The following is a 25,908-nucleotide window of genomic DNA, read 5'->3' as shown; positions in this document are numbered from 1 at the left end:
GGTTACAATTGGGATGAAAGAATTAGGGTTTCAGAATATGCTTGTTTCTTTTCTTCACCTGTATTCCGAAGCCATAATCCTTCCATCGTAATGGACCCAGTTGTAATGGGGACTTCGACGATGAATCTGGATGAAAGGTTTCTTTCGTTTGGGTTCCCGTTTGTTCGACTGAGTCCTGTCGGGGGCTTGTCTGACGATATGAAGTGTGATCTCATGTTCTAATGGTCGAAACGCACTTTGAACGATAGGCGATGATCTTGCCTGATAATATTCATTTGTTAACAATGTAGATTACCATATCTGGATTGACTTATGGGACAAACACATCTTAAGCTGTCTTTGTAGGGAGTCCACAAAAGCACTTTTGCCAACCTTTTGTTTGACCATGAATTGAAAGAAAGAAATTTGGCTAGTGCACTCGTCTAAACTTGAAACCATAAGACAAACATGTAAAATGCAAAATACAAAAACCAAAACAAGAGACTCAAATTCGGCCCTTTCTTCTGTTTTGCTACTATGATAGGAGGGATTTGGTCCAAGTCACATCAATGAGTAAACGATACTAGTTTGATGTCGTGGAGAGTCAAATCTGAAATCTCTCATCGTAATGCCAATTGGTAACCAAATTATAAGTCGTAATATTTTTCTCTCTTTTATTTTTTTAACGAACGATAAGATATTCTGCATTAAATCATCTAAATTATCGCGTAAAAAAAATCAAACATGGGACATTGGTTGTAAGAGCGGATGTTCTTAGTGAATTTAGCTATAATCCACTTGCATACAATTTTGCTGTAAAAGCACCCACATCCAATCACATACCAAACCTGAAATACCAGCAGTCTCTCTGCGGATCTGAGGAAACTCCATAGCAGCAGCAACCTTCACTGAGATTAGAATTCTGAGGAAACTTTGATTTACTTATTTCTCAATCACTGCTAATTGAATTGTGTGATGGGTTGACTTTCTTGAATCGTTACTTGAATTTAACAGTCCATATAATCATAAACTTACAAAACCCACAAGTCAGAATTGTTTTCAAACATATTGGTGTTGTAGGATTCAATAACTATCGTAATTTGGATCGTATTTGGATTATCGTATTGAACCCATCAATTTATATCCGATAAGCATCGGATTCGGATTCGGATTGGATTACTGTCACATTGTAATGTACATCCACTCTACTGTATTGTGTGGTTGTCAAAAGAAAAGTCCTTGGTTGTTGGAACAAACTTTGGAGAAGTGATTTCCGCATGCCCATTTTCTTCACCGCTATGCTCCTTCGTTTTTCTCTGGTATTTGGGTTGAGTAAATCGAAGGAGAATTGAGGGGCGGAAATTAACAAACTAGTGTAAATCACTTCGTTAAACTTAACAATTGTGATGGGATGAAACTCATTTCCGACTTCATTAACATCTTGTAACGAGTAGAAAATGGCAAACAGCAAAGAACAAAAATTCCCTAGTTAGAAAACTAGAACTCTCAGACAAAGGCAAGGGATTCATAGAACTGCTGCAACAACTGACCATTTGTGATTCTGTATCCGATAAGGACTTTGAAGATCGATTTAAGGAGCTTAGCACCCGAGCAGAGAACCATCAGGTCTTTGTAATAGAAGCTCGCTCCGGGAAGATTGTGGCAACTGGGAGTGTGTTCATTGAGAGGAAGTTTATAAGAAACTGTGGCAAAGTCGGGCACATTGAAGACATTGTGGTTGATGCCAATGCGCGTGGGATGCAGTTAGGGAAGAAGATTATTAACGCCCTTACGGATTATGCTCATTCGATGGGGTGTTATAGGGTGATTCTCGATTGCAGCGTTGAGAACAAAGCGTTCTATGAGAAATGTGGCTACAAGCAGAAGGAAATTCAGATGGTGAAGTACTTCATATGAGAAGCATTCTTAATTCCTTGTAAGTTGGCTTCTTGCTTTTGTTTCTTTTCGCTTGTGCTGTATAAACTCTACTGTCAGTGTTCCAGTTCTAAATAAACAAGTTTCGGAGGAAATATTTCATCCGTCATAATTTAATCCTTGCCATGACAACTTTGAAATTTCGATCGGGAGTTTTATGTAGTGCTTAGAAGTGAAATCTGCCCAGTTAATTAGTACAATCCCTTTTTTTTCAGCCGTACTTAGAAGTTAAAGACTGTTCGAAACCATTTTTTGTTTGCCACGACAATATTATATCCTTGGCATGCAGAAGAAAATACTGTCAATTTCCATAGGGCTCGTCTAGTGACTAAGATTGGATTGGCGTAGATAATTCTATGTGTGAAAGGTATGTTCAATGAAAGAATGAGGAAACTATGTCTGATTTGAAGGTAGAAGATGGATAATTCATTGAGGGAACTTTTCCCCTTGAATCCCCGCGTAATGGTAGGATTAGAAGGGTTTAGTTTCATTCATGCTTAATCCTGCAAATGAAAAATATCATTCACCTCTACCCTTAACATACAAGCTTCTTTTTTATTTTTTCTTTTTGTATGAGTTGTCCACTATTTTCTAATTTTAGTCACCAAACGAGCTCATATGATTTTACTGCCATTTCAAATTTGAAAGCACTCTCCATACTGCTGTGAAACTGCAACAGGTGGGCTGGTGAGTAGCTGTTTTGGACTTGGAAGGAAACAAGGTTTAGTGGAAGAACACTACTTGGCTTCGTATAGACAATGAGTCGTTCCATCTTACACATCGACTATTTATATAAACATGCATTGAACGGCTTTTTAGCCAAAATGGTTCCTGAGATTTGCATAATACATCACTTTGGTTCCTGAGATTGAAAATCAATAGAAATGGTCCTTGAGATTGTGACCAAGACAGCCACTTTTGAGCCATTTTCCAGCCAAACAATGGCGAGTTAGCCTTCAAGAAAGGTATCATTCTCTTCATCTCATCGAGAAGTATGATTTTCGTTTTTGAATCACTTGATTTCGTTGAGTATTGAAGATGTTATGAATGTTCAAAAATTACCCAGTTTCCTGCGAGTTTTCCAGTTTTCCGGCAGACCAATCACCTTTCAGGCTATTTTCCGACCATCTCCAGCAATCATTGGTCTTCCAAATGGGTATAATCTTGTTCTACACTTTCCTTTCTTTATTTTGGTATATTATGGGTTGAATTTGGTTAAGAAACGATTGAGTTACGAAGCTTTGAAAATTGCCCAAACTTTCGGCCAAGAGCTCCAAGACACTTAACGGAGTTTTTAACGGAATGACCAAAATAATGGATGGTGGACAATCTTAGTGACCATTTCTATTGATTTTCAATCTCAGGGACCAAAATGATGTGTTATGCAAATCTCAAGGACCATTTTGGATAAAAAGCATTAACCTAATTATGTTTTTTTTTTTTAATTTTTTACGTGTAAGGAGCTAAATATTATCAATAAAAACAAAGGTTAAACTATAAACTATTCCATAATAGATGGACAAACATGTCCAAACCAACTATTGTGCATTCATAATGCTAGCATTAATACTCTTAGGTGTGCATGGGAACAACTAATAACTATTGACGCCTTGATGAACCGTCCAATTAATAACGCTTAACACAAACTTGTCTATACATTATAGTACATTCAACAACATTGTTTGGCTTCTTATACCTCGTTAAACTTAAATTACAATTTGATACATGTACTAAAATATATCTCCTTAGAACTACAAAAAGAAATATTTCCATACACATATCAAGATCAAATTTGCCTGTACGAAATCATGACTCCTTCTAAGTAAAAAGAAAAATATTTTCGGAACGTGCTAACTAATTTTTCATTAATAATATGTAGTACTGAGTAGTATGAAAAATATGGCTGAAATTGAAATAAAAATTCAATAGTTGTAGAAATCAAATTTAAAAGTACATTTTTACTCACTATCCTAAAGTAACGGTAATGTCAGCCAACTTATTAATTAATGTTCGATTAGTTTAAGTTTTGAGATTTGTAAGAACTGCAAGATGAAATTTTTAGATCAGTCCTTCCTTCCAAATTTCAAATGCTCAATAATAGATAATGACGTGGTGGAATACGTCGAATCATGACACTGTGGTCGCCTCCACGTGCAATACCTACTCTCCGCACCAAAAAATTTGTCGTTTAGACTTTTAATGAACACCTTTCCCCTCCGTTTCCGGCATCTCTGCAACCCTAAACCCTAAAATCCCAATTTCCAAATCGACATTTGAAATTAATTTTTTATTTTTATATGAATAAATATTGCAACTTTTCTATATGGTGGTGGACGTAGAAAACAAAACAAATAGAAAATAAATAAAAATGGCGTCGAGCTTGCACCAATGGGAGTCAGACCCTCTGTTTTCCGCAGCCGAAGTCGTCCAAGATTCCGCTGACAGGTTAATTTCTCCTCCCTTTTCCCCTTCTTTTTTAATTTTAATATGTATTGGAAATTTGGAAGTGCTTTTCTTGCTTTTGGGGAAAGAAAGGCAAAAACTTTGACTTGATTTTTGGGCTAAGAAGAAAGTTCATAAAAAAAAAGGTGAAAAGTATTATTTTTGAACTGCTTAATTTGATGAACTTGATTTCTGAGCTGTGTTAGAATGTTGGCATCTGAATTTATTTTTTTGTTGAAGATCTTTGTTTGGTTTGGGAATGATGTTGTCTATCACAAATGGGACTTCATATTCATCAAAGCTGATTTTTCTTGTGCGTAGTATTCATGTGCTTGTCTTTCCTTTCCCGATGTGGAAGTCCGCTATAGATATGATCTCACGTGAGGGAGTGTGTTGGAAATCCCACATCGAGAGTTTAACAGAAGAACCGAGGCCTTTTAGGATAAAACCCCACTCCTGCTGGGCTAGCAGGTAGTTAAGTTGGGGACAATATTGGTGTTGGACCATTTGGCCCGTCTCTTTGAAAGTTTGACAGTCCGAAACATCAACTTTCGAGAAATGCCAGTAACGAATAAACTGTAAACCCGCCCATTTTTACTTTCTTCAATATTTCGCTTTTTCGAAATATAAATGAGCTTACAGATTGATAATTCATTGTTGTATAAACGTAAGGAACCTTTTTTTTTTTTTTTTTTTTTTTTTTTGGTGGATTGCTTATTGTATTTGCTATTCTGTGTTTTTATTATGTTGAGTTGCTTATGAGTTGTGCATTCCCTGAAACCAGTGCTCATTTTGCTTTGATGTTTTAAATTTTAGGATGGAATCGGTTTTCCGCTCTCTGCTGCATGAGCTCAGTCTTGTTCAAGGTGACTGTCCAGACCCAAAGTTACATGTATCAATAGATTATCGCAAACGCGATCTTGCTACTACACTTGAAACGGCAAAGTGGCAGGTAGTAATCTTTGTACATGTCAACTCTTTCTATCTTTCATTTTCTTTATTTTCTGCTTAGTTAGGTTTTTAGTGATTCTCTCCTGCCAGTTGGAGGACTTTGAAAGAGCGGTGGCAGGCAGGTCTCAAAATCGGGAGGATGTAAGTTCAAGGCACAAGCAGTTTATCGGAGCCATGAGGGAACAAATACTTTATGTGGAGAAGATCTTGGAGGGAACACCGATAGGCGATCCCCTGCGAAATACAGAATGGGTTAACTTGAATGAACAAGATAGAGATGGTTTGGCATTGTTTCTTTCTGGGGGAAATAACGCCGAGCCCACTGATGGTCAAGAAGTGGAAGACAGCAGTATCTTGAGAAGATTTCTTGATCCAACCACATCTAGTGCTAAAGACAGTACTTCTGGTATTGTTGAGCACAAAAACAGAGAAATTGAGGACTTGAATACGAATGGAGTGGTTCATGTGGACCGTGTTATTGAATCTAGAAAGGAGAACAACTTGGGGAAAGTTGGTTCTTATAACAGATTCGGTGAAGGTGGGAGTTGGGATATTGGCAATACAAGGTTGAAATCTGATTTTACAGATTCTTTTCCACAGACCTCTTGTAACAGATATGGAGGTGGTGAGAGTCGGGATCTGGAAGCTAATGAAGCCAAACCCGAAAGCTTCAGCAGAACAAACGTATTGGGGTTCTTGAATACTGCATGGAGTGTGTATGGGAGTAGGGTCACTGGGAGCTATACAAAGAGATTTAAAGATGGAGAAGAACAAAGTCATTCCCCATCAATTGCTGATGTTTCTCATGGCGCCCAGGTAATTTGGCAATCAGAAATCCGAAACTTTTAACCATTCACAACTCTTCTATTTACTCTTAAATCTGTAATTCAAGCATCACGTTTTATTTCTTGGATAATTAAGAAGATTCTTGAATTTTCCAATTCCGTTAAGTATTGCATGTTCATTAGTTCATATTCTTCTTAGTAATTAGCTGTGACTTGAGATCAAAGAAGGGAATACTTGTAAGTTCTATCAAATTTTCAGTGTTCCAAAAGGATTGTTGTGTGATTATATCTGATTCCGCTCTGTATCCTGAATCATTTCATTGTGGAAAACTTGGTTTGGCTTTCTATGCTTCAGCCTAGATGCTTATGGGTTTGCTTGTCCTTGACAGGTTCAGCATCAGGGGACGTGGTTGTATAGAAATTTTAAAGAGTTGTGCATGGGGATCCGGACAAAAGTTATGTACTTACGGACCTGGCTTGGTGTATTTAGGGCAAGATATGAAAGATCACCTCATCACATTCAACTTCAGCGGCATTCTATTCACGTGGTATTGATAATACTACTTACGCTCATTATTTTAGGTGAGGACAGATTACTTAGTAATATTGTCTGCAGTGCATGTTTGTTTCTTTTTATTAACTGCATTTAGCTGTCGTTCAAACTATGTGATTGATTGAAATTACTCTCGTTTTAATTTGATTGGGACGGAAACTACATATGAAAACCAAACATGTCGTTATGTCCCCCTTTGAAATTGTCGATATTAGTATAGTTTCATCTGTGCTTTCTTTTTAACTCTGCTCATCACTCAGGCACACTGGTTTCCAGGCTTGCTTAAAGACATTCGTGGTTTGGGTACACTCTACAATCTGTATCAGCAAAAGGGTTTTCTCAAGACTTTTTAACGTGGGAAGAACTGCTTTTTCGCCATCTGACCCGCTTATCATGGTCGGATGCAAACACTATTCAAACCTGGAGCAATTGTGCACCATTGGGCATCGCGTCATTACTCGAGGATTTCAGACTGTAAGATGTATTGGTTTTGTGATCGTCGATTCGGCTACCAGTCTGCATGATTGTTATGTCAAGAATGGGGCCGTTGGAACCAGTCAATAGTGGGTTGGTTTCAGCAGTGTGTAAATTTGTGTTTTACTTGAGTTATTATGTTGTATTTGGTCAGAACGGGGTCAACTGGGGTCGATCCATTGTTTTCCGGTCACCATAACCGGAATTCATGCTATGCTACATTTTGATTGGTATGGTAGATCCGCTTCAATACTTGATCTGGAGGAAAATTGATAGTCGCGAAATAGTATAACATTGCTATCGCGATTCTCAATTATTCAAGTTTCCTGGATATCAAGTGTCGTAATAACAACTGGTGCAAAAACAGTATAAATACGTCTCAGAACAAAAGAAAACGAAACCTGAGATGAACAGCGGATTCTCAATTATTCAAGTTTCCTGGATATCGAGTGTCGTAATAACTGATGCAAAACAGTATTAGTCGAAACAATCCCGAGATGAACAGCGGATTCTCAACTATGATGCGCTTGTTTCTAACACTCAGTATTCTATTAGTTCATTCGACAAAGTTAACAAGTGAGAAGCCAGCATCGGCCCCTCTTTTTCCCTCTCAGGTGACTTTCACGGCCACGGAAAGCTACTTGTGTCCGATTCTGCAAATTCCAGACACAAGGGGATGCAGAAACATATACGTGAGCCTCGTGATCCATAAATTCTTTCGTGTGTAAAATAGTTTGTTTGTCCACCTGAGATCTATATTACAAGGTTTCTTACTTTCTTCCCAGTTGCACCCCACCAGAACTCCAGAATGTCAATGTACACTTCAAACAAATGCTAATACCACCAAGGGTGCGTAAGCTTGCCGATCGACAGCTTGAAGCTCTAATATTCTTGAGGAAGACCACTAGTAGCTCTCCCTGTAACAAAAAATATAATTGCCTAATCAGCATGTGAAAAAAAAAAAAAAAAAAAAAATGACGAGATTCACTGTAACTTAGTAACCCTTGCATTCTTGAATCCTGACCTAATAACTGTTTGTTTTAGAGAACCGTGTTTCAAGTTCTCGAACAAGTAGACATACGTCAAATAGAAATAAACCTAGAACATCTGCTCTTTTGATCCGTAGGCTACCAAAAGGAGTCATGCAACTGATAAATATACCAAATGCACTCAATTTTCAGGTACTCAATGAACCAACCATACCTGCAGTGGCATTTGTTTACAAGATACCTAGAAATGCAAATATCATTTTCATCCAAGGCAAGAAATGTATATACTTACCATGTAACAGTATCCTCTTCTCAATCTGACTTTTCGATTTCTTGAAACCTCTTATCCCATTCTTGGGCTTCATAGTCTTGCTCAACCAAATCCTTGTCCGTGCTATATACAATTCTATCCTGCCCTATGACTGTTTTTTGGGCCATGTCCCGCGCACTGAGGAGCTGAAACATCATACAGCAAATATATAACTAAATATTGTTTTTATCATTAAAGGAACAGAGTTCATCTAGTTTCCGTTCTTTGTTCCTTTTTCTTTATTTCAGTTGTCTTTACATCAACAAGTACACAGTTACCTTATGAAAAATCCTATACCTTGCACCCTAAGACAACCTCATGTGAGCGTTCAAGTGAAGAAAACTACCACTATTTTTTAGTTTGAAACTTCATATCTTACAACAGTTAACAAATGCAGCATTGCTGCACTAGTATGTTCAACTTAATTTTGAGTTAAGAAGATTGGTATGTTTTCAATGGCAACGCAATCATTGAGAGTTTGTCTTCCTCAAGCAAGTATAGGCCTTATGCATTAAGAGTGGGAGGGAGGGAGGGCTTGATCAGCACTAGGTGAAATTTCATTTATAGATCTGATACCTATCCCCTACAAACTAGCGTGCGAGACTGCAAGTAAAAATTTAAATAATGACAAAGCACACGTGAAGTTTCAGATAGAAACCATTAATCAAGACAATCTAGAGAAGCACCAATTTACCTTTCTTCTAAGTGAGATATCCGGCAATTCAAGGGATCGAGCAAACTGCTGTCTTGCTTTATTTCTTTTTTCTATGTCAGCGTTTGTCTTAAGCAGGAGGAACCACCGGAACAAAGGAATTGCAAAGAAAGAACCAGCATAAATCTGCAAAATAATTGTGAGGCAAGATAAAATCCAACTCAATAGTGCCTGAGGAGTTAATCAGGTCTTCATATAGGAATAGCTTCATAAGAGGAATCCCTATCCACTATTAAAGAGAAGGATTGCGTGTGAACCCAACCATTTAACAAAAAAGCATGAATTCTTGATTGCAGGTAAGGAACTTTAATTTGTTTGAAATCAAATCATACCTGAAGTAGTGGAAATATGCTATTAATAAACTCAATAAAACCAGCTGGTGCAGTTGTAGTATCCCTTCAAATAAGAAAGCGGTGGGCATCAGAGCAATATAGAGTAAAAACAACCAAGCAATTACAAAGTTCAAGTCATACATACTTTAAGATGGTTCCAAGAATGATAACCCCAAATAAATTTAGTCCACCAAGTCCAGCAACCATTGCTCTCTCAGAAATGCTAGTGTTACTGTAAAGTGCAAACACAGAAAACTTGATTGTTTCATTTTAAATTCCAGATGAATTCACAACATAAATGGCAACAGCAAACATAATAAATGACCTGAATTGCCACTTCTTCTCCTGGAAAAATTTGTCAACACCTCCAACAAAATCAGCCCATCTTCTCCCCACATATTCCTTCCTTCCACTCCTCTGAGAAGACGCTGTGCGCTGTAGAGATGGAAACTGGTACAGAATGTTTCCCTGCATCATAACCAATTTTTTAATGAATGACAAAGTCATATTATATTGTTTCATTTATGTAATGAAATCCAATAAAGAAATGGAACGATTTCACAATTTGCAAGCATGTACCAGGCCACAGGAAACAGAACATTATTTATCCAACAGTTCTCATTTCTATATGTATATGCAGGGGCGGGCACGGATTGGTTTTGATTCGGTTTGACACCAAAAATATAACTGAACCAACTAGATTTCAACAGTTCGGTTTTGACAAATACCACCATTGAAACCGAACCAAACCATTATTAATTGGTTTGATTTGGTTTGGTTCGATTGTTTCAAGCCTATCCAACACATAAATAAAAAAGTTCAACATTTCAAGAGTTTTAATCTTCTAAACATCCATATATCTCGCCCATTCCAATTCAATTGAAAAATTAAGTTTTTTGGAACATAAAAAGTTCATCAAGTCAAATAGAACTAAGTTTCAATTAAATAAAAACTCATGCCAGCAAACGATTTACTAATTACAAACTCATATAAGCATAAAATACATATACATCTCCCAATTGTTAATAGTCATTACAACTTATAATATGTATATCGTCTCAAATAACCTAATACGTTGACATGTGGAAAATAAATTAATAATTAAAAGATACATGGTCTGCCAAAATAGAGTTAATTTCTTGATCTATTCATCTCCCAATCGGAGGATTTATATAGGAATACAAGCAATGATGATCAGGTATGAAACCAGTACAAGAAGTCATAAAAACACTGCTATGAAACTACTGCCTATACCTAACTTTACAGCTTACAACTACTTTATTAATTACAATGGAAAACATGTCTGATTTCCTAATTCTTTAGTCAACAATGGCTGATTTAGTTAACAAGTCTACAATGGCTGACTGCTTCAGTTAACACTCCCCCTCAAGTTGGTGCATAAATATCTCGAATGCCCAACTTGCTGAGTGAAAGATGGAAAATCCTACTTGACACTGCCTTTGTTAAAATATCTGCTAGCTGGTCATCACTCTTCACATAAGGCAAGTTAATGGTACCATCAACCAACCTTTCCTTAATAAAGTGCCTATCCACTTCAACATGTTTAGTACGATCATGTTGAACTGGATTATGAGCAATGCTAACGGCGGCTTTGTTATCACAATAAAGATTTGATGGCTTTGTAGAATTGAAACCCAATTCTCTCAACAAAATCTTGAGCCATAACAATTCTTGCACGCCGTGTGCCATACCTCTAAATTCAGCTTCAGCACTAGATCTAGCCACTACATGTTGCTTCTTACTGCGCCAAGTAACTAGATTTCCTCCAACAAATGTAAAGTATCCAGAAGTCGATCTGCGATCAGTTACTGACCCAGCCCAATCTGCATCAGTGTATCCTTCAACTTCTTGATGTCCATGATTGGAAAACATCAAGCCTTTTCCAGGAGCAGACTTCAAATACCTGAGAATGCGTTGTACAGCATCCATGTGGGCTTCACTTGGCCTATGCATAAATTGACTCACCACACTTACAACATAGGCTATGTCAGGTCGTGTATGAGACAAATAAATCAACCTCCCAACTAATCTTTGGTATCTTTCCTTGTTAGCCGAAACTTGATCAGGATAGTCTCCTAATCTATGGTTTTGCTCAATTGGTGTGTCTGCAGGTTTACAAGCTAACATCCCAGTCTCAGTTAATAAGTCTATTACATATTTCTTTTGAGAAAGAAAAATGCCATGCTTTGATCTTGCAACTTCAATACCCAAGAAATATTTCAAAGTACCCAAGTCCTTCATTTCAAATTCCTTGGCTAGATACATTTGAAGTTTTTGAATTCCCTCGACGTCATTACCTGTAACCACCATATCATCCACATAAACAATTAAGGCTGTAAGTTTACCTTTATCATGCTTAAGAAATAAGGTATGGTCAGCCTGAGTTTGCTTGAACCCATAATTTCTCATGGATTGAGCGAACCTGCCAAACCATGCCCTTGGTGATTGCTTCAATCCATACAAGGACTTTCTCAACCTACATACTTTGCCAATATCACAAGTGGTAGTGAATCCAGGAGGAAGATCCATGTATATCTCTTCATCCAAGTCTCCATGTAGAAATGCATTTTTCACATCAAACTGTCGTAGAGGCCACCCCAGATTTGCTGCCAATGACATAAGAACCCTAATAGTGTTGATCTTTGCTACCGGCGCAAATGTCTCTTGATAATCAATGCCATAGGTTTGAGTATAACCTTTGGCTACCAATCTGGCCTTGTACCTCTCCACTGAACCATTAACTTTATGCTTTATTGTGAACACCCATCTACACCCAACAGGTTTCTTGCCTTCAGGAAGTTTAACCAGTTCCCAAGTGGAGTTTTTTCGAAGAGCTTCCATCTCTTCAATCCTAGCTTTTTTCCATTTTGGATTTTTAAGAGCATCCTGTAACTTGTTAGGAATTGAGACTGATGACAATTGGTTTGCAAAAGCTATATAAGAGTCTGACAAGCGATGAGATGAAACAAAATTAGATATGGGATATTGAATACCCTTTGTAGAAGAATAACCATAACGAACAGGGGGTATCCCTCGATTTTCTCGAATAGGATAACGAGAAACAGACTCATGATGTGGTTCAATTGGATCAGCACTTAATGAAATCTCATGATTGGACTCATCAAATATAGTAGGCTGAAGAGAAGGAGAATGAGTGGTTACCTCAGGATAATTCGTATGAGTAGTAGCTGATTGGTCAGAGAGTTGGTCAATGAGGGGATATATATGTGGGTGGTCTATCTCATCAGCCACTTTTTCTTTTTCTTTTCCTTTATCTCCCCTTTTTCTTGTCCTCTCATATACCTTCAATATTTTTTCACTCTTTGCCTCATCATTAGGCAAATTTGGACCATCACCGGCATCAGACAAGTGTTCATCCGAAAAATGCATACCACCAATGTCAAGTGGCCACTGCTCTTCCTCCTTACTCCCCATCTCCCCCTGAAGAGAAGTGACCGAATCTCCCTCTGAAAAATAAGCCTCTTGTTCCTGAAAGGTAACATCCATAGAGACAAAAATTTTCCCATTGGGAGGATAGTAACATCGATACCCTTTCTGAGTAGCAGAATAGCCAATAAACATACATTTGATGGCTCGAGGATCCAACTTATCACGATTTTGCATGTGGACATGAACATAGCAGACACAACCAAACACTTTTGGAGGAATATGAAGGAGTGAAGGAAGAGAATGATACTGAGAAAGGGTTTGGATAGGTGTTTGAAATTAGAGAACACGTGATGGCATGCGATTGATAAGAAAAACAGCTATGTGAATGGTATCACCCCAAAAACGTTTAGGAACATGCATAGCAAAACATAAAGATCTAGCCACATCCAAGAGGTGACGATTTTTACGTTCTGCTATACCGTTCTGTTGAGGAGTATGTGGACAAGATGTTTGATGAATGATACCTTCTTGTTGAAAAAATGTTCCAAGTCCATAATTCAAATACTCTTTCCCATTGTCAGATCGAACAACTTGAATTTTAGCATTAAATTGGGTTTGAATCATTTGATGAAATATTGGAAAAACAGACATAACCTCACTCTTATTTTTTAGTAAGTATACCCAAGAAACTCGAGTGCAGTCATCAATGAAAGAGACAAAGTATTTAGCACCAGTATGAGTAGGAATATGAAATGGTCCCCAAACATCAGAATGAATAAGAGAGAAAGGAACATCACTTTTATTGGAGCTTAAAGGAAATGAGACACGATGATTTTTAGAAAAGATGCAAGTTTCACAATGAAAATTAGAAACCTTGACTTTAGAAAATAAAGAAGGGAATAGATATTGCAGGTACTGAAAGGAAGGATGTCCCAATCTTTTGTGCCATAACCAAATTTTTTCAGAAGCTTCAAATTGTTTAGCTTCCACTTGACAACTGTAACTTGTCTTCTCACAATCTGGTGGTAAGTCCAAGTAGTATAGACCTCCCCTCTCTCTACCATGACCAATCAACGCTTTCGTTCGAATATCCTGAAACCAACAATGAGTAGGAGAAAAGATGGCAAGACAGTTTAGTTGATTTGTGAGTTTACCAATAGAAAGCAAATTGTGAGAAAGATTAGGAACATGTAAAACAGATGAGAGAGATAGGCATGGTGTTAATGAGATGGAGCCTGCTCTAAGCACTGGAGTGGAAATACCATTAGCAACTTTAACGGTATTTAAAGGTGGAGTAGTGTGAGAAGCAAACCATGAAGAGTTATTGGTCATATGGTCAGAAGCCCCCGAATCAATGATCCAAGGTTTATTTGGAGCACCAAATGTGGTGTTCAAGGCAAAACCAAAGTTACCTGCGTCGACTAAGGAAGTGGAAGCAGTAGTAGGAGAAACTGAGTGAGCAGATTGATCTACTCGAGGCACGGAAGGCGTTGGTGTAGACAGGTGTGCTTGTGATCCAACAATGCTTTTCTTTTGATTTTCCTTCTTTTGAACCCACCAATCAGGATATCCATGCAACTTAAAACAAGTGTCCCTAGTATGCTTATCCTTGTCACAATAAGTACACTTCCTTGTATCAGTAACTTTAGATCCACCTGATCGAGAATTCGAGACTCCACGGGGAAATCGAGACAAAGCAGCTACCATGGCTGATCCTTCCACTTGTGGGCCAACCAACATAATGGTTTGCCTACTTGCTTCAGCATTCACAAGAGCATAAGCAGCACGAACAGATGGCAAAGGTGTTTGAGTCAAAACTTGACTGCGAACATGATCTAAATGAGGATCAAGGCCAGCCAGAAAATCATACAATCTTTCTTCTGAAATTTCTGTCTCTCGAGCAGCAATATCATCAGCACATTTCAATTTTCCAAGACGTAAGAAATCTATTTCTTGCCATGTTTGCTGGAGTTTACCATAATATGCAGATAAAGGCTCACCATTCTGGCGAGTCGCCAGTGCTTGACGGCGAAGTTCATATAATTTTGATGCATCTTTTTCAATTGAGTAAGTTTGGGTAACAGCATCCCAAACATCTTTTGCAGTAGAGAGTTGGAGAAAAATGGCCCGCAAATCTCTAGTCATGGAGTTGAGAAGCCATATAGCATACAATGCATCGGCTTCTGCTGGTGCCTTATTTTTTCCACTGACATAAGACCATTTGCCTCTGCCAGTGATGTAGATGCGGACACTTTGGGACCACGAGGAATAGTTGGACCCATCCAACTTGTCTGGGGTGATATGCAGAGACATATCTTTTTGTGTAACAGCAGCTGAGACAGTGGTCTTGGAGTCACCCATTACTACTGCAACGAATTCTCTTTATTGAAACAATAGAGAGTCAGTCTCACTGAGAGAGATGCAGGAACAAAATGCAAGGAGGAAGAGGCAATGGCACGGGTTTGTTGGGTGATTCCAACAGGTATGGTTTATAGGGTATGGGGTAGTATTTAGGTAGAGATGCAGCGGAATATATATGGTTAACAAGCTCAATATGGGTAGTGATGTTGGCAGATATGGCCAAAGAGAGATTGGATTCGTATGAAAGTAGAAGGCCTGCTATTCTGCAGGTCTTATGGGGTAGATGGCAGTAGTGCCAGTAGGTTAATCAGAATAGAAACTCCTTTTGGATCAGAATGGCTCTGATACCATGCCAAAATAGAGTTAATTTCTTGATCTATTCATCTCCCAATCGGAGGATTTATATAGGAATACAAGCAATGATGATCAGGTATGAAACCAGTACAAGAAGTCATAAAAACACTGCTATGAAACTACTGCCTATACCTAACTTTACAGCTTACAACTACTTTATTAATTACAATGGAAAACATGTCTGATTTCCTAATTCTTTAGTCAACAATGACTGATTTAGTTAACAAGTCTACAATGGCTGGCTGCTACAAGTCTACAATGGCTGGCTGCTTCAGTTAACATGGTCGATTCGGTTTGGTTTTTAAATTGTTTGACTTTTTTCTTGGTCAAAACCAATCCAAACCAAACCAACCAATATGGTTTGGATTGGTCGATGGCCCACCCCTATGTATATGGAGAAAGAAGACAAAATAGAAGCCATTTATTTAAAAACAGCAACGTTAAACATACCTCTTCATCTATGATAGGCTGACCCTCATACCTTAACAGAACAGGTAAAATGTATGTTTCATCATTCTGAAATTAACAGAAAGTAAAAAAAATGTCAAGCAGCATAATAAAAATTTAAAAGGAAAATGCTGAATATAGTAAAAGAAACTGAAAACTTCAAGGTCATGTAGAGTTTGAACTGACTGAAGTGCTCAATAAAAAGCCCAACCACACAAAAACAAAATAGGTGAACTCGACAGTTGTTTGGAAGCTTTTTCATTTATAAAGAAACAAATAAAAGATCATGATTATTATCTACATTATTGAGTATGAAGTTTTGAAGCACCATTTACTTGAACAATTTTTGTTCGAATCTCTTATGAGGAATTATGCAAACGTGATTTGACTTTACAGATGAAAGTGCTTAGCACGGATACAATGCAATGCATGCTGAACTTCTCCAATATTCTGATGTGTTAAATTAACTAACCAATGGATGCAAGTGCTTACTATTAACCATAAATAATCTAATCTAAGCTGGAAGTAACAGATTCTCCAAATACAAGAAAAACTCCATTACAAGAGTTTGGAAACTCAAACGAACATGACAACAGAAAAAAAAATATATATATTTACCAGAATATCCCCTGAAGATTCTATATCAAGATATGGAGCAAGTTCTTCAGCTGCAACAACACCACCTTTAGAGGATATGTATTGTCCGATCTGCATTTACAATTCAAGGGATAATTTTCTCATTATACTTTCATACATATCTATCATAATTTTTAATGACAAGAAAAAAAAAAAAAAAAAACAGTGCTGAGATAATAAGTAGCAACAGACTATCAAACTTTAGGAATAACACAAAGAGTCATACAACTACGGAAGTTCTAGGACTATACCATAGGTGGACGACAATTTTTTCAAAGAGAGGATCCCCAATTACCTTCAGTATTTGTGAAAATCCTACATTTTCCAATATCACATCATATAGTTTATATATAGCTTTGGGGATGTAACAACAGCTTCAAAACAATCATGACAATTCCCAAGCACAAGACCAGCGCAGTTCTCTTGTTTTGATCTAGTCAAAAAGCTATCCGCCAATTACACAATCCCCATTTCTACAACTTCCACATTTTTACCAACTGAAGTCATAGACGAATTCAGCGCACTACTTTAACCTAATAATTCCCTTTTTTCTTTCTTGTTTTGGATTTTACATAAACACATGAAAGAGATTGTTGTTAAATAAATATAATGCTTTAAAAGATGATTAAAGTCGTAAACTCCTGTATTTGACCTCAACGAAAGCCATAAATTCCTGTATATTCTTTCAAAGTATTAAATCAAGGATAGCATAAGAATCTATGACAAAATACCATATCCTATTTCAAAGTCAAGCCTACAAGGTCCTTGCAAGATTTTAAGAGGGGGTACTATGTGAATGTAGCTTGATTGAGAGAGGGAGAGGGAGAGAGAAAGAGAGAGAGAGAGAGAGAGAGAGAGAGAGAGAGAGAGAGAGAGAGAGTTATAAATACCCCTATATGCTGGTTTAGTCTGACAAGACAGAAATCTAATTACATATAAAAGCATACCAACACAACCAATGAAATGAAACAAATTGTTGAAAGCAACAAACCACTGAACTCAGTGCTCGATTATTACCAACTTCCATCTCTCTTCTTCGATTCCTTGGTTTGGATCACCATCGCCAAATACAAATGAGAAAATCTAAAAGACAACATCATAAAGTCAATACTTTCTTCTTCAAATACAAAACTAGCAAAGAGACAATAGAAAAAAGATGATTAAATCCATCACATACAGATTCAACAAAATTCATCTTGTTATCATCTGTTTGAACTCGTTCTGTTTGTACTCGTCGCCTCCTGTAGTAATATGGATCCCAGTACCTTAATGAAATAAATAGTAAACAAGGTGTGAGCAAAAGTCTCTTACAAGTTCCAACAACTAAAATAACTAAATCTGAAACCATTCCACAGTATTATGAAAAACGTACTTAACAAGGAAGTATAGAAGAAGGTATTACCAAAAGAGGTCACCGGGATTCATGTAAAAAGTGAACCCTGAATCATATGACCTTCCTCCACGTCTTCCACGATTGTCATCTTCACTGTAACCAAAATACTAGTGTCAACCATTCTGCCCATAAAGAAAACATTTAACAATAAGATAATAACATTTACCCTGGAAACTTACCTTCTACCAGAAGACAGAGCAACAACAATTGCAGTATAAACAAGAACAATGGAAGCAATTAGGGCAGTTCCAAACGAAACCCTCGCTACATACTCAACCCCAGCCTGCAAAAACGCAATATGTTAGTTCCAATTGCCAAACATTATAGCCAAAAATTCCACAAAGTTACTACCTTTGCCTTCTCAAGCACAGGCTCAACTCTCAGTCTAAGCGATTTTCCCACAAGCTTCGCCCGATAATCCTTGGGGAAAACGTAGAGCACGTCGCCTTCATCCGAAACCTGTTGGGACCATCTTGAAAAGAACAATTGCACTCACCCACAAACGAAAAAATAACTAAACAAACCTACAACCCCCATCATTTTCTTCGCAAACATTTTGGAAAACAACTACAAGTTCATAAATTTTTTAAAATAACTAAACAATCCTACACACCCCATTCATTTTCTTCACAAACATTTTCGAAACAACTCCAAGTTCTAAACTTTTTTGAAAATAACTACCTCCAAGAATCCTTCAGTGTCAGCAGCGAGAGCTTGCAGAGCGTTCTGAGCTTCGTTAAGCTTGAGCCCAGCCCGGCCAGCCACGTCACCAATCGTCACTCTCCCTCCACAAGCGTCCACAGCTTCCATCGCTCGCTTCCTCACATCCGAAGGCAACTTATCGCTCTCCACAGCTCCGCCGGGCCTGATTGCAGCGCTGGCGGCGTCGAGGCTCGACTTCACCGCCGACACCAAACCCCTAGATTCCCGAAACTTGGCGCCAAATCCCGGGAAAACTGGCGTCGGGTGGAGACGGAAGGTTCTGGGAGGGATGGGGAGGAGTGAGGATTTGAAGATGCGACGGCGAGGACAGTGGGGCTTCTGCGGAAGCGTGAAGCAGGTGGCAATCGACGCCATTGACGGATTGAATTTTGGTTCGGAAGTTGTGTGGGTTTTTGCTAAGTTGTTGTGGCCATGGAACTCTTGGCGAGTGGCTCAGAATTGCAGAGCTTCGAATTGAACCTGCTGGACTCTTATCGAGTTTCACCAACCAAAATAAAATAAAATAGACAAATATTAATTTGGAAAATATTAATTCGGAAAATTTTTATTAAAAACTGTCATTACTGAAAAATGAAATAGAAAATATAGCCATTGGTGCAACTTTTTCATCTTTAATTATGTTTGTCGTATAATTTAGTCAAATTCTTTTTTTTTTAGTGTAAAAATATAGATCTACTAAAAAAAATTATTTTTATCGTGTAAATTTATTGTTTATCACATGTATATACAACAAAAGTATGAAACATATGAAAAGATTCATCCAGCAACATAAAAAAGTTGGCCAGTCAAGAAAAACACGATTAGATAAAGTATCGATCATGTAAGTATTTTGAATTATAGTAGTATTTATGAATATGTTCTGCTTGACTTTTCTCTCAGTACCTAAGCTAAACTTATGGTATTTTAACAAAAAGTTTTGTTGGAAATCATATTTAAACTAAAAATACCCTAACGACTATAAGTTTTTATATGAATATTCGATCAGAAAGAAAAGTGGACATTGCATAGTATGATCCTTATAAAGAGTTCGATTAATTTCTATACTATCATTCGTCACATATTTTGTATGTATAAATGAGAGAAAGAGAGAATGTGGGGGGGAGTGACAGGATTTTGGTTTTTTGTTTTTTATTTTTTTAATTTTAAATAGTACAGATATTTTAACATCACCTGTAGATGAGGTTTTAATATAAAATAAAATAAAATTTGGACATGTGAAATTACATTATTGCCTTTTTTGTGATAGAAGACTAAATTGTTTTTTCATCCTTTTTGGTTGATAAAAAGGATTTCATTAATTAATAAAAATATCTATTAATCTTACGGTAAAAGTTCAACTTCATTCACCTCAAATGTTCACTTGTAATCATGTGTTTCAGTTTGAAGTGTTTTTTAATATGACTAATTATATTAACATCTCACAAATTGTTGAATAAACCTCAAATACTTAATACATCCCACATTTATTTTTTTCAATTAAAATTATCTTAATATACCTCACATACTTCCCCATAATACATATCACAACCCCCATTCTTAATATACACCTTACATTTTCTACATGCTCCCCATGTTTTCTATACACCCCCCCACATTTCTTAAATCTTATAAAACTTTTAATTTGAACAAAAATTTCATACTAGAATTTTGACAAAAGATGCCGCCTGAGATTTAAAGCATATGTGGATTGTTTTCAATTCCATCATTAAAACCCATGTTGTCAGTTTTTAATATTTAGTGGTAGTTTTTGGTGTTTCATTCTTCATGTAATCCATCTGATCCCTAAAAGATGAATACGAATTTTGTCACATCCTCGCCCGGGCTCCCACCACATCCTAGACTCGACTCCATCGTGGCATGATATTGTCTCCTTTGGGTCCCGACTACGCTCTCACGATTTTGTTTATGAGAAGTCACACGAGAACTTCCCAGTGGGTCACCAATTATGGGATTGTTTTGGCGCATTACTCGCTTAACTTAGGAGTTCCGATGAAACCTGAAGCCAGTGAGCTCCCAAAACGCCTCGTGCTAGGTAGAGATAGGAATTTACATATAAAGCTTACATGATCCACTTCCCTGGACGATGTGGGATCTTACAAATTTAGAAGCTTGAATAACTCATCAAAAGCAAAATAAAATAATTATCGATGTCATCAAAATCACTAAAACAATAAAAAATATGAAGTCTTACCTCATGTGAAGCTGCCGAAACATCGATTTCTTATTTCATTCATCAAATTTTTTTTCTCAATCAACATGTTTGTAGTTTCATTAGTTAGAGTTTTGTTCAACAATAGAGGGTTGGAATGGTTTTGATACTTGAAGAAGGTAAATAACACGTTAAAAGTGATTTGGTATATAGATTTTTTTTTTTTAAGCTTAATAAGGTCAAAATTGTCATTGCATAATAGGGTAAATAAGTCATTTAATACTAAATTTTAATGTGGAATGCATTCAACATTTGGTGGGAAGCTAATATAAAAAGTCTCTTAATATTAACAATGGCTTAAAAACTTATACGCGCAAAACCCTCCTATAAACTGATGCAGTTGTAAAATTTTCGGGAGTGGATTGTAAAAATTAAAAACATGGTGGCCAATGTGAAGGAAGGAAAAAAAAAACCCAACCTTGGGTGATTTGACATAAATACCCCGTCCTTTGGATACATATCGGAACCCAAGTCACGCTCTTCTGCTTCAAGCCTTCAACCTGGACTGAAACAGAAGCAGAATGAAAGTTGAGACCTTCAATGCCGCTTTCTCTTCCGATGTTCGTACATTTCACAGGCTTCCGAGCTCTTCAATTTTCGGCGCAAAAAGGCCTAAAATTTTGACTGCCAGACCTTCCATGGCCTCCGGTAAGTATATTTCTGCTTCCGTTTCATCTTCTACTTTGGTATTTACCCTTTTCATACAGTAATTCAACGCGCATTTTCCCATTATCTGGTGCAGGATTCACCCGGCGGATTTCGATCCGCTGCGCTGTTCGCTTCCGGCCTTGCATTGACATACACAAGGTACTGCAACTTCAGTTTATCAAATCTCATTCTTTTGAATCATTTGGGGTTTTCTGTAAGTCGGTTATATATGTTTTTGTGATGAGCTGAATTATCTTTCTTTTGGGATTTCTGAGTTTGTTATTTGATTTTTACTTCAGGGTAAAGTGAAGCAGATTGTTGGGTCTACCCTTTCGGATTCGAAGGATGATGGGTCGGTTCTTGTTACCAATTTTGTGTCGGATAAGTCCGCGGCGGAGTATGCAAAGATGTATAAAGAAGATGGGCTTACAGGTGGTCATGTGATCATGCTTGGAGCTGACCCTTTTAGTAGAGCTGCAGCCATTGAAGCTTTGCATGCCTATCCTGGTGGGTCTATTGCCTGCCTTCTTGTTCTTGTATATTCTGTTGCTGTTTTAGATATTATTTAACAATTTTCGGATCAAAAGATTAAAATTAGTCGTCTAGTAATTATTTTGGTAATATTAGAGAAGTGATTCTTATCGGATTCATCTATCAGTTTCGAATCTCAATGTGCAGTTCAAGAGATAGTAGTTTGGCTGGATGAGTGTAAATTAGATCAAAAGATTGTTACTTAGCTTCAGATACTTAGCAATTCTGCAAAAACATCGGCGTCTAATTATTATTGCAGATACTGAGATTTTCAAGTTGGTTGAGTGCCTTGGGAGTATGCTATTTCACCTTAATCTCTATCGTTGATGATATGTTTGGAACTTACAGATTTTCCTCTGCTGACCTTGCTGCGAGGACTGGTATAATCTAGGTGGCTTGCAAGTAGGAGGTGGGATCAATTCAGAAAATTGTTTGCGTTACATAGAAGAAGGGGCTAGCCATGTCATCGTCACCTCGGTAAGTTACCACATTTTTTCCACCTTTTACACCTATATATTAAAGAAGATTTATTTAGATCAATTTGTGTCACGAAATCATTTCTTTACATTTGGCATGGTGTTTTTTTTTTTGTTTTTGTAGTATGTATTTAACAATGGACAAATGGACCTTGAAAGGCTTAAAGATCTTGTTCTTGTTGTTGGAAAAGAGAGGCTTGTTTTGGACCTTAGCTGCAGAAAGAGGGTATGAAGCTAACGAAGAACCATACCTCCTTTGTTATTGTCTATTTGTTTATTTTCTTTTCAAGGCTAAGCAGAGTTATTTATGTACTTTCATCTTAAGCAGTTTTTATGTGTATTTGATTCGTTGTAATCCGAGTTTAATGAAAACTGAGATCATATTGGTGTTGTTTGACTAGAGTAGCAATTTTCAGAGACAATTGCAAATCTTCATATCAGCACTAAAAATATCAAATCATTATTAGAGCTTTTCTTATTCTTAATGTTTTCCTTAAGTATTTTTGACTACCTATTTTCTAGGCTTTTAAATGTTGGTCTTAATTTTCATATATGAATTGCTTTAATGTGCAGGATGGTAAATATGCAATCGTCACGGATAGATGGCAGAAGTTCAGTGACGTGAATCTTGATGAGGAAATATTGAATTTTCTTGCCAACTTTGCAGATGAATTTCTGGTACATGGTGTTGATGTTGAAGGGAAAAAGTAAGTCATATATGTTGCCATTTTATTCCATTGCTTCAAGAGATACGCTGGTCCAACCGAATTTTACAATATTAATGCCTTAAAAAGAGGTTTCGACTATAATTAGTAGTTAAAGGAAAATGATATTCCATAATGGAATTAAATGATTTCTCCTTGCCTGAGAAATCTAACTGGGGCTTTAGCTTTCTGTGCTCTCGTATTGACAACTGAGAAATGCAATTTTTAAAGGTCCATGAGTTTGATGCATCGTGTTCTTGGTAAATGCTTTTCTTTTCTTTTTCTTTCCTATATCCTTTCTTGTTCCCATTCACACTTTTTTCTGATATCAAGAATTTTCCCCCTATTTACAGATAAAACTATATCACTTTTGAGTTTTGAGTCAAATCCACTATTCAAGTAAACGATGGATTAATTTATAATAATGTGTTATTTTTCTTCCATTTCTGATGGATCGAGTTTAAAGAAGATCCAATTTTGAATTTAGCTTCTGCTATAATTTCATTTGAAGTTTATTGCTGGCCGTAAATTTTTAGAATAACTATACTGATAATACATTTGCCAATTCCAGATGGTCTGCTAATTTGTTTGTTTAGTTAATTACTATACTTGTTGAAAGCTTACAATTGCATATCAGTATGAGTACCATCCCCAAACCCCCAACCTGACATCCAATATTTGAAAAAGGCAAACATGTTTATCTGTTGAGTTCTAACAAATCTTATATTTGCTTATCGCAGGCTGGGCATTGATGAGGAGCTTGTGACGTTGCTTGGAAAGCATTCACCGGTTGGTAACTTTGTAATAAAATGGCACATTTATGTCTTTTGCTAACTGCACAGGTTTTTAAAATCATATAGGTTGTTGCTGGAAATGTAGCTCCATCTCATCATTTCACCAAAAAAATATTCCACATTTCTATTTAGACTACTGTTGGCTGTTTTATGCTCAGTTGAACAGAGTCGAAATATTATTTTATTCTGCACATAGATGACCTTGGAAAGACAGAGAACTGAGCCATGATTGTTGTGATCTAAATCATTTGTATAGTGAATGGTTATTCAAATGCATATGCCCCATTGGTACAAAGCCGTCAAGCATGAGACTTTATTATTCTGATTAAGCCAGAAGGCTTGGGGCTACATGCTGCACTCATGTTATGGTAGAGAATCAGGCATGGGGAGCAGACATTTTGAAATTCTTACGTTCATGCATTGTACATGTTCAAATTACTTATAGGCTATGTTTTTGGGTGCCAGATTCCTGTAACTTATGCTGGTGGTGTGACTGTAATGGCTGATTTAGAGAGGATTAAAGTGGCAGGACTGGGACACGTAGATGTTACTGTTGGCAGCGCTTTGGATGTTTTTGGAGGCAACTTGTCATACAAAGACGTCGTTGCTTGGCATGCCCAGCAGGAGTCCTTGACTGTTTAGCGCATTTCCATTATCTTTCGGTTCTGTGCGCGCACTATTTTGACATCTAGGTTATTCTGGTTTCGGTTCTATGTGTGCACTATTTTGACATCTAGGTTATTCTGGTTTATGTATTTTGAAAATTCATTGCATAGGAGAGTTCAGCTCTGTAACTTCGACAAATGCCGCGTTGTAAGTTATGAGCTATTATTTTTTTGGGTCAGTGAAAATTTGCATCTGGATAATGTGCCGAAACTGAGTTTGGAGCCTTAAGATACAGATCAAGATTGGAGCCTTAAGATATAAAATTAAGCTCAGAGTTTGTCATGTATTACTTCTAGGCTGTGTTTATTCATGGGAGATGATTTCCCATGCTTTTCCTAGGGGATAGGAAATGAAAATTTTCTTTATGTTTGTTAGTGATGGGAAAGAAACATAGTTTTTGGATTAATAGGTAGGTTTTTCGTAAAATAAAGTAATTAATGCATCTCCAATGGGATGCAAAAAACCTTGAGAGATGTATTTTTTAGTTGGCCAGAAATCTCTCCAATGACGAGAGGTAAAATATTCATTTTTGTTGGAAAATTTAAATAAAAACTTGCATCCAATGACGAGATGTAAAATATTCATTTTTGTTGGAAAAATGTGAATAAAAACTTGCATCTTTTGGTGGTGGGTCTTGCTAAAGAAAATTAAAAAATATTTCAATTTAAATCTTTCACACGAGTAGGATGCTCAAACCAAAGAATATTTTCTAAATTTGCTACTTCAGCTATCAGATTGGGGTTGAGAGTGCACAGCCTGGCCTCATCGTGAGAAACTTTAACTCTGCTACACAAAATAAACGATTTAATTTTATACATTTGTACTCGCGAGTAATACCTATAATAATTCATTTATAAATGTAATCATCAAGCTTGAATGGGTGAATAACTATGGTTATTACATCTACGGATACTATTTGAGAGGTATTAGCTAGCTTTGCTACATGGTGAATTTCTTATCCACTATTTTGTAATTCTTGTTTTTATTTTGTATTTATCATCACTTATAGCAATGATAACGTCTACTTCGTACTACACATATTGATTATATATTTTTAAAATAGAACGGTGCAACCCAAAATGACCACGTTAAT

General features: G+C 36.9%; 5 protein-coding genes across 7 annotated transcripts; 3 read left to right on the top strand and 2 right to left on the bottom strand.

The window, feature by feature from the left end:
* The first annotated feature begins 90 nt into the window (after nucleotides 1-90).
* Nucleotides 91-1,896, top strand: LOC137744581 (glucosamine 6-phosphate N-acetyltransferase-like). The gene is made up of 2 exons (XM_068484359.1): nucleotides 91-203; nucleotides 1,434-1,896. The coding sequence occupies exons 1-2, from the start codon at nucleotides 91-93 to the stop codon at nucleotides 1,894-1,896; spliced, it is 576 nt and encodes a 191-aa protein (XP_068340460.1).
* Nucleotides 1,897-4,148: 2,252 nt separating this feature from the next.
* LOC137745364 (uncharacterized) lies at nucleotides 4,149-7,414 on the top strand. Of its 3 annotated transcripts, none has more exons than XM_068485310.1 (5): nucleotides 4,149-4,359; nucleotides 5,173-5,222; nucleotides 5,381-6,123; nucleotides 6,482-6,674; nucleotides 6,906-7,414. In XM_068485310.1, exons 1-5 carry the CDS (start codon nucleotides 4,283-4,285, stop codon nucleotides 6,929-6,931), a joined length of 1,089 nt encoding a protein of 362 aa, XP_068341411.1. In that variant the 5' UTR covers nucleotides 4,149-4,282; the 3' UTR covers nucleotides 6,932-7,414. The 3 variants fall into 3 exon arrangements, with proteins under 3 accessions (XP_068341411.1, XP_068341410.1, XP_068341412.1); XM_068485309.1 differs by having other exon boundaries at nucleotides 5,173-5,308; nucleotides 5,398-6,123; XM_068485311.1 differs by having other exon boundaries at nucleotides 4,270-4,359; nucleotides 5,398-6,123.
* A 93-nt stretch (nucleotides 7,415-7,507) lies between these two features.
* On the bottom strand, nucleotides 7,508-19,256 carry LOC137745363 (uncharacterized protein At5g03900, chloroplastic-like). Its single transcript, XM_068485308.1, has 14 exons — nucleotides 18,746-19,256; nucleotides 18,416-18,523; nucleotides 18,244-18,347; nucleotides 18,074-18,157; nucleotides 17,849-17,936; nucleotides 17,689-17,754; nucleotides 16,654-16,743; nucleotides 16,039-16,104; nucleotides 9,788-9,930; nucleotides 9,608-9,694; nucleotides 9,463-9,526; nucleotides 9,113-9,256; nucleotides 8,401-8,564; nucleotides 7,508-8,036 (listed from the first exon to the last, which is right to left on the bottom strand). The coding sequence occupies exons 1-13, from the start codon at nucleotides 19,139-19,141 to the stop codon at nucleotides 8,421-8,423; spliced, it is 1,584 nt and encodes a 527-aa protein (XP_068341409.1). The 5' UTR covers nucleotides 19,142-19,256; the 3' UTR covers nucleotides 7,508-8,036; nucleotides 8,401-8,420.
* Nucleotides 13,838-15,234, bottom strand: LOC137746251 (uncharacterized). Its single transcript, XM_068486327.1, has 2 exons — nucleotides 14,286-15,234; nucleotides 13,838-13,965 (listed from the first exon to the last, which is right to left on the bottom strand). Exons 1-2 carry the CDS (start codon nucleotides 15,232-15,234, stop codon nucleotides 13,931-13,933), a joined length of 984 nt encoding a protein of 327 aa, XP_068342428.1. The 3' UTR covers nucleotides 13,838-13,930.
* A 2,237-nt stretch (nucleotides 19,257-21,493) lies between the features above and the next one.
* LOC137745851 (1-(5-phosphoribosyl)-5-[(5-phosphoribosylamino)methylideneamino] imidazole-4-carboxamide isomerase, chloroplastic-like) lies at nucleotides 21,494-24,993 on the top strand. Its single transcript, XM_068485882.1, has 8 exons — nucleotides 21,494-21,644; nucleotides 21,739-21,803; nucleotides 21,944-22,151; nucleotides 22,567-22,652; nucleotides 22,776-22,877; nucleotides 23,225-23,358; nucleotides 24,096-24,144; nucleotides 24,615-24,993. The coding sequence occupies exons 1-8, from the start codon at nucleotides 21,518-21,520 to the stop codon at nucleotides 24,789-24,791; spliced, it is 948 nt and encodes a 315-aa protein (XP_068341983.1). The 5' UTR covers nucleotides 21,494-21,517; the 3' UTR covers nucleotides 24,792-24,993.
* Nucleotides 24,994-25,908: the final 915 nt, after the last annotated feature.

The sequence above is a fragment of the Pyrus communis genome, chromosome 9, assembly GCF_963583255.1.
Source record: "Pyrus communis chromosome 9, drPyrComm1.1, whole genome shotgun sequence".
NCBI classification, from domain to species: Eukaryota; Viridiplantae; Streptophyta; class Magnoliopsida; order Rosales; family Rosaceae; genus Pyrus; species Pyrus communis.
Note: the sequence above shows the minus strand (reverse complement) of the source record. Positions and strands in the feature narration are given on the sequence as shown.

What these genes read in the sequence shown, in the direction of transcription:
- LOC137744581 (XM_068484359.1), top strand. Translation starts at nt 91, where the DNA reads ATGGACCCAGTTGTAATGGGGACTTCGACGATGAATCTGGATGAAAGG. An exon ending in GGCTTGTCTGACGATATGAA is followed by an intron (nt 204 to 1,433) that starts GTGTGATCTCAT and finishes TGTAACGAGTAG; the next exon opens with AAAATGGCAAACAGCAAAGA.
- LOC137745364 (XM_068485309.1), top strand. Translation starts at nt 4,283, where the DNA reads ATGGCGTCGAGCTTGCACCAATGGGAGTCAGACCCTCTGTTTTCCGCA. An exon ending in ATGTTTCTCATGGCGCCCAG is followed by an intron (nt 6,124 to 6,481) that starts GTAATTTGGCAA and finishes TGTCCTTGACAG; the next exon opens with GTTCAGCATCAGGGGACGTG. An exon ending in ACTTACGCTCATTATTTTAG is followed by an intron (nt 6,675 to 6,905) that starts GTGAGGACAGAT and finishes CTCATCACTCAG; the next exon opens with GCACACTGGTTTCCAGGCTT.
- LOC137746251 (XM_068486327.1), bottom strand. Translation starts at nt 15,234, where the DNA reads ATGGGTGACTCCAAGACCACTGTCTCAGCTGCTGTTACACAAAAAGAT. An exon ending in CACTTCCTTAGTCGACGCAG is followed by an intron (nt 13,966 to 14,285) that starts GTAACTTTGGTT and finishes TGTTGGTTTCAG; the next exon opens with GATATTCGAACGAAAGCGTT.
- LOC137745363 (XM_068485308.1), bottom strand. Translation starts at nt 19,141, where the DNA reads ATGGCGTCGATTGCCACCTGCTTCACGCTTCCGCAGAAGCCCCACTGT. An exon ending in CTGTGCTTGAGAAGGCAAAG is followed by an intron (nt 18,348 to 18,415) that starts GTAGTAACTTTG and finishes GCGTTTTTGCAG; the next exon opens with GCTGGGGTTGAGTATGTAGC. An exon ending in ATATCTCACTTAGAAGAAAG is followed by an intron (nt 8,565 to 9,112) that starts GTAAATTGGTGC and finishes ATGATGTTTCAG; the next exon opens with CTCCTCAGTGCGCGGGACAT.
- LOC137745851 (XM_068485882.1), top strand. Translation starts at nt 21,518, where the DNA reads ATGAAAGTTGAGACCTTCAATGCCGCTTTCTCTTCCGATGTTCGTACA. An exon ending in CTTGCATTGACATACACAAG is followed by an intron (nt 21,804 to 21,943) that starts GTACTGCAACTT and finishes TTTTTACTTCAG; the next exon opens with GGTAAAGTGAAGCAGATTGT. An exon ending in GCCATGTCATCGTCACCTCG is followed by an intron (nt 22,653 to 22,775) that starts GTAAGTTACCAC and finishes TTGTTTTTGTAG; the next exon opens with TATGTATTTAACAATGGACA.